At 51.3% G+C, this 13,401-nt stretch overlaps 1 protein-coding gene across 1 annotated transcript; it reads left to right on the top strand.

The window, feature by feature from the left end:
• Positions 1-8,000: 8,000 nt before the first annotated feature.
• Positions 8,001-13,118, top strand: LOC104500057 (dynamin-binding protein-like; the record flags this gene model as incomplete). Its single annotated transcript, XM_010143652.1, has 3 exons — positions 8,001-8,145; positions 10,507-10,629; positions 11,178-13,118. Coding segments are annotated over exons 1-3 (2,209 nt in total), but the record flags the coding sequence as incomplete, so codon positions are not given.
• Positions 13,119-13,401: the final 283 nt, after the last annotated feature.

The raw sequence follows: 13,401 nt of genomic DNA, 5'->3' as shown, positions 1-13,401 counted from the left end.
AGCCGCCCGTCTACCCCCCACCCCCATTACGTGCGCTGGGATTTTGGACTCTTAAGCCGCATCTGTGCAGCCAGGGGTGGTCTCCCACCAGGCAGGCCTGCAGCTGGTGATCCTGGCGTTGCCTGGGCAGCTTGTTGCAGGGGCGCAGCTGGCCCTGTAGAAACAGTGTGGGCATCCAGGGCCTGGAGCGATCCGGCACCATGAGCCTGGAGCAGTAGCACTGGTGGGGGCTGGCACAGGTGGTTGCACACAGAAAGCAGAAGCTCCAGGGTGCAGCGCTGTGCCTTCCCCAGGTGCTCCTCTGAGAGCAGTCGCTCTGCTTGCACCAGCCTAAGAGAACCTCACCAAAGTGCTCTGTTTGTTCACACTCCAGCAAATGCAAATCTCTCTGTGTTGCCGCCAGCCTGACACTGTGGCCCTGTACTTTAAGAGAGATGAACTGGAGGAGCCTCCTCCAGTGTCCTTGTCAGGGAGTGGAGGCCTGGCTCACCCTCAGCACTGTCTAAGGGTCGGTTGCTGCTCCCGTGCTGACCCAGAGCAGTGCCTCAGCTGATCCCATCCTTGACGCAGTTTGGCCTCTTGAGTTCAAACATCTCTGCTTCCATTCCTGGCATTTGAAGTACTTCCCCCCCACCTCCATTGTTTCACATCTCCTTCTCCTTGCTGTAGTACTTACTTAGGAAGCCTCTACTTGTGTCATAAGCATTGACATCTGTTTTGAGGTTTGTCATGTGTCCATAACTTTCAGTTTCTTCTGAAAAGGCCCTCTCTCCTTCACTTCCATTGCAATTCTATCTTTTGCGCTGCAGAAGGCCTGAAAGAGTTTGTAGATACAGGATTTGCAGTTTTGCAGATGCTTTGCCAAATACAGCCTCTGTACCATGCTAGGAGATGTGGCCATCATCCCCCTCATCTTGACTCCCCACTCTGGCTGCAGCTTGTGCTGGGTATTGTGTCTAAATGTGTCCTGCTTCTTTGTGAGGTCCTGCATAGCGCCAGTAACGCCCACGTCTCTGAGCTGGCTTCTACTGTTCTGTTCTTGAAATCCTCTGCTCTGCCAAGGCCAAAGGTTTCAGTGCAGTGACATTAAAAACTAGTACAAACAGAATTTTAGAGAAATGTTAACTTGGCAAATGGGATGGGAGGACCTGAGCAGCAGCGGGGAGGAAAGGAGTGGCACTGAGCCTTGCAGAGCACCAGCTCTGCTAGCCATTGTGGGAAGCATGGCTGTGTGACATCTTGGGGTTCTGCGTGCAGTTGAGGTGTCCCTGCAGTGGCTAACAGTCCAGTTAGACTTTGTGACAGTGATGATGTGAGCTTGGGTGAGACAGCCTGAGTTGTACTTACCTTAGCACTTCACTACCTTGACAGATAATTTCCCCTTGACCTGAAGCAAAAGTACTTTTCTAATCACATTCTAAGGATTGCTTAACCCCACTTCTGGGTGACACAGCTTTTACTTTGTCTTATTTTTAGAACCTTCCTGTTAGGAAATAAAACCTATTGCTTCCTCCTCAGGAGCACCTAGGGGACTCTGACAGGAAGAGGTCCATGTCATGCCAGGTATCAGCTGGGGATTTAGGTTCTTTGGACATAATGAGCATCGGAGAACAGGAGTGAAGGTGGGCAAAGAGCAGAGCTTCCAAGCCAAACTCAAGTAATTTCCAGATTTCTGGACTCCCTGACCAGCAGCCAAAGCATCATAATGGGCTTCTGTCTAAAAGCTATCTTGAAAAATATTGTTCAGGTGCAAAGTCAAGTGCTCCAGTGTTAGGGAATGTCATTGTAGCCCCAGTTCAACCTGTTTTAGGTATGTACTCAAGGTGTAATGACTAGATTTGTAATTGTATACTACTTAGCTCCAATAGCCCAGCCGTGGGTACTGCACAGCAGAAGTGGTGCTGCTCTTGGGGTTTTGTTTGTTCTTTATTCTAAGTTGTATTCTTTTAGCCTGTCTGCAAAAATGGCAAGAGAGACAACCACTTGCTTTGGGGTGTGAGAAGACAGGACTCGGTAATGGGATCTGTGGTGCGTGCAGCCACTCCACACAGAATGTGGGAAACTCTTGTCTCCTAGTAAGCTGGTACTCTGCCTTCGTGTGCTTGGGTCCCCAGTGCCAGGGTTTAAATATCCATCACAGCCTCCTTGCTCACATGTTGTGGCAGGGTGTTCTGCTTTGCATTAATAATTGATGTTGTGCTTTAGTTTCCAGATGTCTTTCATTTGCTTGCCGTCTGGCCCAACATGAGCTCCTCTTCCTTCCTGCCCCTGCTACACTTAGAAATGCCACCAGCCTCCCCTCAGCCACGTCCTGCAACAGAGCAGGTGAGAGCACTGTGACAGCCAGGGCCCAGCTGGAGAGAAGCAGTGGTTTGAATGACTTGTGTGGTATGTGGCAGAGCTCTTGTGGCAAATACCCCAAACTTTTGCACATGCGTGTTGGAAAGCCAGAGCTTTCTGAAGCAGCCCTTGTCTTTGGTGGTCCTGGTTCTGGAGGGCTTGATGATCAAACCTAAATGTATTCATTTCAGTGATTTTTGGTATATCAGGTCACAGACAAAGCAAAAGAAACTATTTCTTTTTAAAGTGGGGAAATTCCTCTTCCTCCTGGGAGCCATATGGGTCTAGGAGGTGGAGTGAAGAAGAGGAGGTCTAGTATTTCCCGCTGTGTGAAGCTCAGTAGGGGATGTTCTCTGGGATCTGCTGAAACAAGCAACACATCCTAATGAGAGGCTGCAGTGGTCAGCATTTCCCTGGTGGGAGAAGGCTCCTCTCCTCCACACTATTAGTTGAGTTTTGTGCTGCTTGCTGCCCTGTCCCTTATGTCGGGATTCATAGGGCCAGCTCTGCAGTTTGTCGAAGCCACAGCCCCTGCATTGGCTGTATCTCCACCCAGGCCCAGGCGGCCTGGGTCAGCAGGGTATTGTTTATCCCACCCAGGAATGTGCAGGCAAGCAAGGACCTCCCGGAGCTTGCAGAGTGTTCTGTTCTGAGTAGGGGGAGTGATGGGAGCGGGGGGGTGACAGCAGCTCTGAAGGCTGACAGGAGCAGTCAGAGCATGCTGGCATGCAGGCAACATCCTACCTAGCTGGAGTGTACACTCAATGGGCCCGAGGAGCATCTCCGTCTCGGGGGGTGGATTGTGTTTTCAGTGACTTGGACTATAATGGACTTTTCAGGCACTGGACTATAATGAGTGGAAGGAGGCGTGAAAAGGCCTAGGTGAAATGCATGGCATTTTTCAATTAAAAAAAAAAAATCACTGGTAGTATTTGTTTATTACTTTTAGTATTAATTTCTTTAATCATTCTGCAACAGACTTTGCTTTTGTTCATTTCTGGGAATCTGACTCCTTTCTAGTCTACTGCTCAGGCGGGCTCTAAGGTGTTTGCAGAGACTGAGAAATCTTCTGCCTGAGAATCCACTTGTCGCTCTTGTGCAAACCAAGTGTGCCTGTGGCAGCCCACACTGCACATGTTGTTCTGTTTGGTGAAATGTTAGTGTTTCGGTTACGGCCCTGTCATGCTGACCATAGCCAGTTCTAACAGCACTGTGTCTTGAGTGAGAAGCTGAGAAGTATTATTTAGAGGGAAAGAAATGGTGATAGCACATGTGAAGTTCAGTTTTCTTGATGCTCAATTTGTGACACCCATCTGTTACTGCTTTTTATCTCATGGTAAACAATCATGATCACAATCAGCTCTTTGGGTATACCACCATATTAGCTGTCTGGAAAACCTTTGGGTCTCTCCTTTTATTGTGGCTGTTAATACTTTTCGTAATCAGCTTTAAATCGTCTCTTCATGTTGCTGCCTTATCTCTTCAAGTGCTGGAAATCCTTGCTTCAGCGTCTTTCAGCAAAAAAAAGGAAGACAGAACTCCTATTTCTAAGGTACAGAAGCTCATCAGAGACTCGTTTGCTTATGCTTACCATCAAAAAGGTGCAAAAAGGACATTTATATCACCATCTTCAGTAGTTCTGCTTCCATCTAAGTCATGGCATTTTGAGAAAGTGCCTGACAATTATTTGTGGTGCTGGTGAGTCCATTATTTGAGACTTCTCACCTGGCACAATTTCAGCTGCAAAAAGAGAGGAGGGATACAAGAAGTTGTAGGGTCAGTGTGTAAGTGCCTTCTCTTTACTGCTGTGGCTTGATCTGGCTGTGCTGAAGGTCTCAAAACAATATTGTAACAGAGTTAATAGCCATCATTTCATTCTGGCCCCTCCTTTGACCAGCACACGCTGGACCAGACACAATCCAGAGCTAGTGGTCAAATGGGATAGGCCTTCTTCCATGGAGGTAATGTTAATGTGTGCCGAGCATGCATACAGGCAGGCTGGGGAGGGTGATTAGTGCCTTGGGAATCCGCTCTCTGCCTTGCTGCACAATGCTGTTGTGTCAGGCCCAGAGCTTGGCACCGGACAGGCTGTGGTCGGGCGCCAGGAACATGTTACCTAGTTTGTGCAGGATCAGGCAGCAAGACAGAGACACTGTGTTCTCAGCAGGGTGAGTTCGCTGCTGCGCTGCAGTTTCATACTTGCACAGTGAGGCTCTCTTTGGAGGCGGGTCTGCTGCTAGGCGGGGACGGGAGTCCTGCAGTTCTTAGTTCTGACCTCCTGTTGCCAGCACGAAGTCCCAGTGTTTGCTCAGTTGTGGAGGAACCCTCCCTCCCTCCTCCTAGCAGACAGGGATCACCCATCCTTGAGGTGAGAGGGGATGGTGCTTGGCCAGCCAACAGGAGCTGTGATTCAGTGGGGATTTCAGGCGGAGCCTGGCTCTCCCTGCATCTGCTCTTCCTGCTGGAGCCTCTGCGCAAGCTGTTGCTGGATGTTTGTTTTCACCAGATCTAGAGTGGATCTGGAACAAGCTCAAGTCCACCATTAAGCCTGAAGAGCTGGACTCAGTAACTTTGGTCTGGAAGATGCTGGGAGGCTTCTGTCTCTGGGTGAGGGTTTGGAGAAAACAGTGGCGGGCAGAACTCCATGGAGTAAGAAGAGGCCAAGATCCTGGAAAACGTAGTATTTTGTGTTCAGTTCATGTTACGAAGCAAGCAAATTCCACAAGGCTGATTCACTGTGTTCACTGTTTTCGAATGCAGGGGCATACTGCCTAATCTCAGGTGGAGTCAGGGAGTGATCTTGCTCTTCTCAGTACTGCTGAGGGAACATGAGCTTGTTGGGATTCTTTTTTTGGCAGTTTCAGAAGCTGCTTTATACTTTCTTACCTCATGTGCTGGCTCTCAGGGAATGCTTTTCACATGAATATGTTAGTGCCCGTATTTTATTATAACTGCAATTAATATATACATAGTGGAACGATTGCAGTTCTACCTGTCCCTCTCCATCTTCTGTCTCATGGGAAAATCGTGCACATTTTAATGGATGGGTCCCCAGAGCTGCAGGTGAGTTAGGAAGTGACACTGCTGTTTGCAGGGGCAGGATCTGAGCCCCAGGCAGTGGGAGGGCGGTATCCTTAGCTCCATCAACTGCAGCAAAACCAGGGCTTGGGTCTGCATCACACACGCTGTAATCCTTGCAGTCCTCAGCCCACTCTTACATTACACTTTTGACAGAAGAAATGCAAGAAATCTCACTGTACTGTCATGTGCTCCTGGAGAAACTACCCCCAGGCAGCAACTATGCCTGAAATACTTTTTTCCCCCTCTTTTCCAGGGTGGCTGTGAAGTTTGCACATTTAGATTACGACAAGGATTCCTAGGGCCCTAAGCTTGGTGGTCAGGCTGTCTGCGGGGTGGAGGGCAGCCCCTGGTGCCTGCAAGGGACTGCTACTGCTGTGCCTGTCCCTGCTGCTCTCCTGTTCCCATCAGAGCATGCAGCAGCATGTCCCAGCCACGCCACCTCAAACAAGACAACACTCCTTCCTTGTCTTTAGTAATTTCAAACTAATTGATGGCTCTTCCATCTTTTTCCCTGCTCCACATAGTCATGTTTTTAATACTGTTACTCCTTCTGCCTCAGTAGGTTTCTGCTACCCTGAACTGCAGCTCTTTGTGCTCCTGATTCACTCCAGTCCATTCATCTCTTTTGGTGGCGAAGTGCTGTCGGCTGCTGGATATTGGGCTCTTTGTTTGTACAGCCAGCACAATGCTGGTGACAAAGGGACAGCCTGTGACTCAAAGAGCCCATGTGCTACCAGGAAGGCAATGGAGAGAAATAGGAGTGACAGAAGGGACAGCAGAGGTGAGGGAGGCTGGGGGACAGCGTGCTGGCTGCAGCAGGGGCACAGCTGGGGGTGGAGAGGGACGTGCTGAGGAAGCGGTTCCTGCCGAGTACAAACCCGCTTTGTTCCCAGGAGGTGAGTCGGACTGGATAAACAGGGCAGTTCCGTCAGCAGAAAGCCTTTCCCTGGCTGGATCCCCCACTGGCACTCTCACTCGAAGTTGGCTGCACCTCGTCAGCGGGCATGTTTTTCTCCTCCCTGTGGTAGCTTCCCTTCTTCCTGACTCTCCGGGGCTCAGGTGGGCCATGCGCGGCTGTATGGAGACATGGGGGCTCCAGGGGCCCCACGTGCTTGCTGTGGGTGGTGGTATGTGTTGTCACCATGCTCTTTCCGCTCTTAGCTACATGAGACAGTTTGACAAGGGATGGGTATCACCAGCTGGGCGGCGCTTGGAGGGTGACTGTCCACGTAGAGGCACTTCGGGAGGGGAGGAGGCTGGGTCCCCCTGCAGGGAAGTTGTATCCGATTGGAGGGAGCAGGGACTCTGCTTGTGATGGCAGGGGAAAGCAGCTGGTGGGGAGGATTCTGACTTCCCAGTGTCACAGAGAGCAGGGCTCTGGAAGCACCTCAGAGAGGTCTCAGCAGTGCCATGCTCTGCCCATAATTGCAGTGGGACAGGAAGATGAAGGGAAGCCCTCACCAGTCTGAGGTGCAGGTGTGGAGGGCTCCTGGTTGCCTTGGACAGATGCACCTTTCAGTTCCCCTCCTGAGGGAACTGGGAAGAGGGGAAGCTGCATCTGAAGCTGCGGGACCGCTGCTGCCTTGGTGTGGTGTATTGCCTTGATGGTGAGACTGCTTGGTACAAAGAAAAGATGATACAGAAAAGTGTCCTGGCTCAGGAGCCACTTACAGAGGAAGGGGGAATCCAGGACATAGCTCTTGATGAGGATGTCTTTGGCTGCCTTCAGGACCCCTGGCAGGGGCAATTTCAGCCTTGGCTCTCAGAGCCTTGGACAGGGTTTGCACCCTCATCTCAGCCTGGCTTCTGCCAAGAGACATGGTGAGGCCTCCTGAGGGATGGCTGAGCTTGGTACCTAGAAGGCAGAAGGGACATTTCCATCCAGGTCTGAGACATGGTGAGGCCTCCTGAGGGATGGCTGAGCTTGGTACCTAGAAGGCAGAAGGGACATTTCCATCCAGGTCTGAGGATGCCCAGGCTGGGTCAGCCTAGGCAGGGGCAGGGAGAGTTCATCGGTGGGGAAGAGGATGGTGGGGTAAGCTTGCCTGAGTGGACTTTGTGCCTCTTCTCTTGCTGAGTGGAAGTGTGACACTGTTCCAGCGTGTGTTTCCTGTGGCTCTGAGCAGTAGTGAGGGGAGGGTGAACCCACCCAGAGCATGTGTGGTGGGACTATGCAAGTGAGTGGTGCAATCTGCCCACTTGGCCCTGGCGGGCCCTGCCCTGCATCTCAGGGAAGCACTGAGCTTCCTCCCCTCCTCTTGCTTCCTTCCTGATGGGAATTCACTTCCAATTTTATTGCTGCTTCTCCCCCCGCTGCAGCACAAACACATGTCTGCACAGAGACAGCCAGAGGGGCTGGGCAAGGTGGATTTAACCATGGGGGCTGCATTGCTGCAGACCCTTCACATGGTGAGGGGTTTCAGGTTGCTCAGGACAGGACCATCTTGAACTGTTCCTGCCTCTTGTGCTTGGGAAGGGTTTTACTTTCCCATTACATATGTAATCAGGTGTTTCTGGCCACTAAAAAACTCCCCGCTATGTCTCAGCCTTAGGTACCGATCCCCTTCAGATCCCGCGTGATGGAGGCTGGCTCGGTGGTACGAGCAGTCTTTGATTTCTGTCCCAGTGTCTCTGAGGAGCTGCCCCTCTTCGTGGGAGATGTCATCGAGGTGCTGGCTGTGGTGGATGAATTCTGGCTCCTTGGCAAGAAGGAAGGTGTCTCAGGTAAGAGCTGGTAAGAGTTGTAAACACCTGTATCTGGATCTATAGACGTGCCAGCTAACCATCCACCCACGCTGTGAGCGCACCTTCCCTTGGCCAGCACTGTGCAGGATCAAATATGTTGTACTAAGTTGTTCACAGGACTTTGCTTGAAACTGTGAGGGTGCAGGTTCCCTGTCCCTGGTCTCCTGCCACCTTTGTGTCAACTATCCAGACAGCTTGTTCGTTGTTTTTTGAGAGAGATTAGTGGACTTTCGGTTCTCAAGGAGATACTTCTTGAAAGCTTCACAGTACTAGGTACTCCATCGTCTGTGGTGGGACAGCCCATTTCCTGGCTAGTTTATGCGCTGACCCGCTGTGGCTGTTCAAGGGGAGAGAGGAAACAGATGCATTGAGAGTGGGAATGCATCCACAACCAAGTGACCTTGTCAGGTCAAGTCAGTGGGAGACGAAGCGGCAGAGTCCGTGTGTCCCTCCAAGCCCTCTGACTCAGCCCTACTTCCTCCCTTCTGCTTTAAAGCATTTTCCTGTACAAGCTGCCATCAATATCTGGGTGTCTGAAGTAGCATGCAAGTCTCAGCGTGAGAAACTTCTGGAGCAGCAAAATGCTTTTACTGAAACACTTAGAATCTCATAGTCCCTGTTAAAGCAGCTCTTTCTGAGCTTAATACTGATGTTGAGAGCATGTGTGAGCTCTGAGGGAGCTGAAAACCAGGCCCCTTCAAAGCATAAGCCTGTCTTCAGCATGAGAGTGGGACAACCCTGGTCATGGAGGTGGGACTGCTATTGCAGCAGCAATCTGGGCTCTGCTAACAGCTGTGAGCTGTCTCCTGCTAAAACAAAGGTGGGGCAAGACCAAAGGTGGAGAGGAGGACTTCTCCTGTGCTCCATGTAGCTGATAAGTGGCGCTGAATGAAGTGTGCCTGATCCTGCTGCTGCTGAAGTCACTAGGCACAGATTACTTCTGCAGAAATCACCAGTATCTTCTTCACCAAAGTTTTATCTCCCAGCATAACTGATGTGCTTGTTCTCAAAAAGATGAAGCTATTAAGGAATAGTAAACAGATGTGTGTCATAGCTCACAGATAAAGAAACACGCTGAAGTCAAACCAAGTGTTTTTTAATGACTTTAACTCAAAACCCGCTTGCCTTCCTGCTTTCCCTTGGAGCTGCTGTTGTAGGTTTCTGCCCAGTTTTCTAAGCTAAAGTTGTAGGGAATTGAAAAAGTGCTTTTGAATAGAAGCTGTGGATATGCTGCTGTCTCCGGTAATACTACTCAGTACTCTGTGGGGAGTAATTAATGTAGCTCCATGACTTCCTTTCTAACAGCATTAGGTTGTTTCCATGTTCAGAGCAGGAAGCGAAGACGTGGAAAAGAGGTAGAGTTGGTTAAAACTGTGAAGGAAGCCACTGAGGCTAGCAGCCTGTGAGCGGCTGGTAGCACCTCAGGTTTGTGATGGCAGATGCCAAACTGACTAAACCCAACGCAAAGTTCTAGGTGTCTGGCATATGGTATCTGCAGTTTTTATTGGGGAATGCGGATGCCTTATTGGGTCATCTGGAGAGAATGCTGGAAGTGCTAGTAATTAGCCCATACTCCATATATCTCCTTGCCATAAATTATAAAAGATAGGAATGACATTTTTAGTGGCCTTTGCAGTGGGCTCTGCCATGTCCTGTGCTCGCAAGACTGAAATTAGTAGCTGAGTGGTATCTTGTGATGGCCAACAAGTGTGCGCTGCCCTGTCTGGCTGTGGCCTGTTCAGAATAGCTTGGCATCCAGCAATGGGTGCCTTGGTGAAATAGGTTCACAAGAGTGACCAAGTGGGGAAGGTCCCTGGAGCCTCAGCAGCGCTGAAGCTGTGACAGAGGCAGTTACTCACAGATGTGCCCATACCAAGTGCAGTGGCCTGACTTGTATGTTGAGGCTGCACAGCAGCCAAGCCTTACAGAGTGAGGGCCACCAGCTGGATGAACCCAGTCACAAGACACTGGTCTCCTGATCTAGCACTACTGGATTTCTCAGTCCTCATCATGGCTCTGAATTGGGAAGCAAGCAATGAAAGCAGAGAAAACCTAGTATGTCTGTTCCCAGAAACTCCATGCTGCTGGCACAGTCCCAGTAATGAACACAGACTGTTGGTTGCCTGGAGTGAGCTGAGGGCACAAAGATTTTTGTTCTCTGTTAGCTCTTAAGCATTTAAAACCTCAGGAATTACTGACTCCCAAACTCGTTCTACCATGCTATTGAAGCACCCCGGGGTAGCTGATTATGTTCCTTTAGCAAGAGATGAATAGATCTCAAAATCTGGAAGGGGGTAGAGGGAGTGGTCATGGTGGGCTGACAACTGCTTCTTGTTTTAGGGCAGTTTCCTAGCAGCTTTGTGGAACCTGTGGATATTCCCTCCTTGAAGCAGGGAGAAAAATTGTTTGTTTGTACCAGTGACTTCACATCTCAAGAGCCAGGGAGCTTGTCATTGCAGAGAGGTAACCTCCATTCCCTTCCTTTGCTTCAAATCTCATAGCCCTCACTTGTGCTTCCAGAAGCATGAGCCTAGTCACAGCACCCTGCCTAGAGTGACAGGAGAGACAAGGAATTTAATACCTGATGACATGGGTCATGTCATATGGGACCTTTGGGCTTCTGCCACTCTGATAGCGGTTACTCATGATCTATCATTACTTATGTAACTCTAAAAATTGAAGTCATCTGATCATAGTAAACTTAGAGCTGCCTTTTAACTGCCCTCCAATCCCCAAATCCTAGACTTGCATTTGCAGGAGAAATCAAAGTTTTGGTGCACTTTCACGGCTTAGCAGCCCAAACTGTGTATCTTAGATAAGTGTGTGCAAGAGGCTGCCCATGCTTCATGCCTTAACCCCATTCTGTTCTCTTGTGCATCCCCAGCACACACTGCGCTATGTGCAGAGTGCCAGACCTCACCCACAGGCAGGAGGGACACGGGGAGGCAGGAGTAAGAGGTGAGAAGCAATCACGAGGGCAGTTTTGAACTGGTATGTCTCATTCCCTGCAGGAGACCTGGTGATCCTGGGTGGGTCCCTGGCTTCCAGCTGGCTCCAGGGCCGAAGCACCTGGGGTTCCAAGGGCTTTTTCCCCTCATCATGTGTGCGAGAGCTGTGCCTTTCAGTTCGGAGCCGTCAGCTGTCCCAGAGCACTCTCGTGGAGGTGCCTCCCTACTCACTGGGCCAAGCTCGGGCCCTGATGGACCTGTCTGCTCAGCTGGAGGAGGAACTGGACTTCAGGGAAGGGGATGTGATCAACATTGTTGGTGTCCCAGAGCCTGGCTGGTTTGAAGGTGAACTCAGAGGGCACAGGGGCATCTTCCCAGAGGGTTTTGTGGAACTGCTTACTCCTCTGCGAGCACCAGGAACCTCAGTGGATCCAGAGCCTACAGGGACTTGTGACACCAATGGGACAGTGGAGATGGCCCCCAGGGAGGAAGAGGAGCCAGGGAGTACTTATGGTGTTGCTCTTTATCAGTTTCAAGCCCTGGAGTCCAAGGAACTGGATTTTGATGTGGGTGACAGGATTCGGATCACAGGCATTCTGGAGGATGGCTGGCTGGAGGGAGAGCTGAGGGGGAAAACTGGCATCTTTCCACACAGATTTGTGAGGCTTGAAGCCTCTGAGCCTTGCAGGGGAAAGGTGGATGCTGGGGATCCCCAAGATGGTGACAGCTGTGGAGTGACCATCCATCAAGATCTGGAAAGCACCTGCTCTGAAGCTCTTCCTTTGTCAGGGAAGGATGGCGGGGAAGAAGAGGATGGCTTGGCTGCACACTACGAGCCTTACACCATTTTGTCTCACACGGCAGAGGAAACAGAGGGTCATCTTGGCACAGATTTGAAACAGCGTCAGGCCTTTCCTAGCGCAGGACACCAAGGGGAACATCCCAAAGGCACACCCGACTCCCTCCCCTTTGACTGCACAAAGATGGTCAACGGCCTTCTTCCCTCTGCTCAGCTGCCTTCCCAACGGGGCAACATGCCTGGCCAAGCAGGAGAGTTGGAGCTTGGAGGAACCATTTCAGCCTCCCCAGGAAGCTCAGAAACTCGCACTCAGGAGCATGATGGAGACAGTCCTGCTGTGCCCCCTCAGACTTCTCGTTCCCCCACAGATCCCTGCAGGAGCCAGGTGATTTCTTCTCCTACTAGCTGGGCAGTATCCAAGCCCCAGGAGAGCCAAAGCAGCACCCAGGACCTGGATGGTTGCGTGGACAGTCAACAGGAGAAGGCCAAACCTTGTTCATCCAGCCTGGGAGGTGCCCAGGTGGGCCCAGACACATGGGCTGGGAGCTGGGGTGAATGCTGCGTGCTTGCAGCACAGGGGGACGGCTGCACAGACCTCGACTCCAAACTGACAGAGCAGCTGGCACAGTTTGAGAAGAGTCTGTCAAGTACCAGCGCTGAGCAGGACAAGGTCTCCCGCCACTTCTCTATCTTGGACTACAGCTCTGAGAAGGACATTGTCCGTGGGTCTCCTGAGTGTGCCACCCATGCCAGGCAGCCAGAGAGAAGGAAGGCCTTGAGGCCACCCCCTCCTCGGCCCAGCAGCCTTGCAACAACCCCTGTGCACACGCTGGGTGGTCAGAGGTCCAAAGACAGGTCTCTGTCCTTCTCCGTCAAGCCCTCCCGGCCTGCACCCCAGCCTCCTTCAAGCAACCAACGGAAAAATGTGGCCCCTGCACAGCTTCAGCCCAAGACCCAGGAGCAGCGGGTGGAGGAGGGACGCGAGGATTTGACACGGGCAGGATCAGCTTCTCCCCACTCCATCCTGCTGACAAGGATTGGAGAGGTGGAGCGAGACCTGGAGGCTTATGGCAAGACCCGTGCTGAGCTAAGCCTGATGCTGGAGGAGCAGCAGGATGAGCTGGTGAGAGTGGAGACCCTGGAAAACCTTGATTTCTGTGAGTCCAACATTGAGAGCCTCAGCGTGGAGCTGCAGGAGCTGAGAGGTGAGTCTGCAGCATCATGGAGTGGGCGTGCTTCAGGGGGACAGCTGGCCCCTGCTCATACAGGCACTGTTGGAGCCAGTCTTTTATTCCCTTCTTTAATTTCTGATTTTGGTCATTTCATAAGGGTTGGTGCAGTACAAATCATTGTGATTTTGCCCTAGAGAACCACAGTGTCATTCTCTGGACATCCCTCAGCCCTGGCATTCCCCACCCCCTTTTTCTTCCAACCCTCCCATCTGCTCTTCCAGCCCCAGCATACATCCAGAGCCCTCATGATCCATTC

Source organism: Buceros rhinoceros, unplaced genomic scaffold, assembly GCF_000710305.1.
Source record: "Buceros rhinoceros silvestris isolate BGI_N320 unplaced genomic scaffold, ASM71030v1 scaffold10939, whole genome shotgun sequence".
Classification (NCBI taxonomy): Eukaryota; Metazoa; Chordata; class Aves; order Bucerotiformes; family Bucerotidae; genus Buceros; species Buceros rhinoceros.
This window is presented reverse-complemented; position numbering and strand designations above follow the sequence as displayed.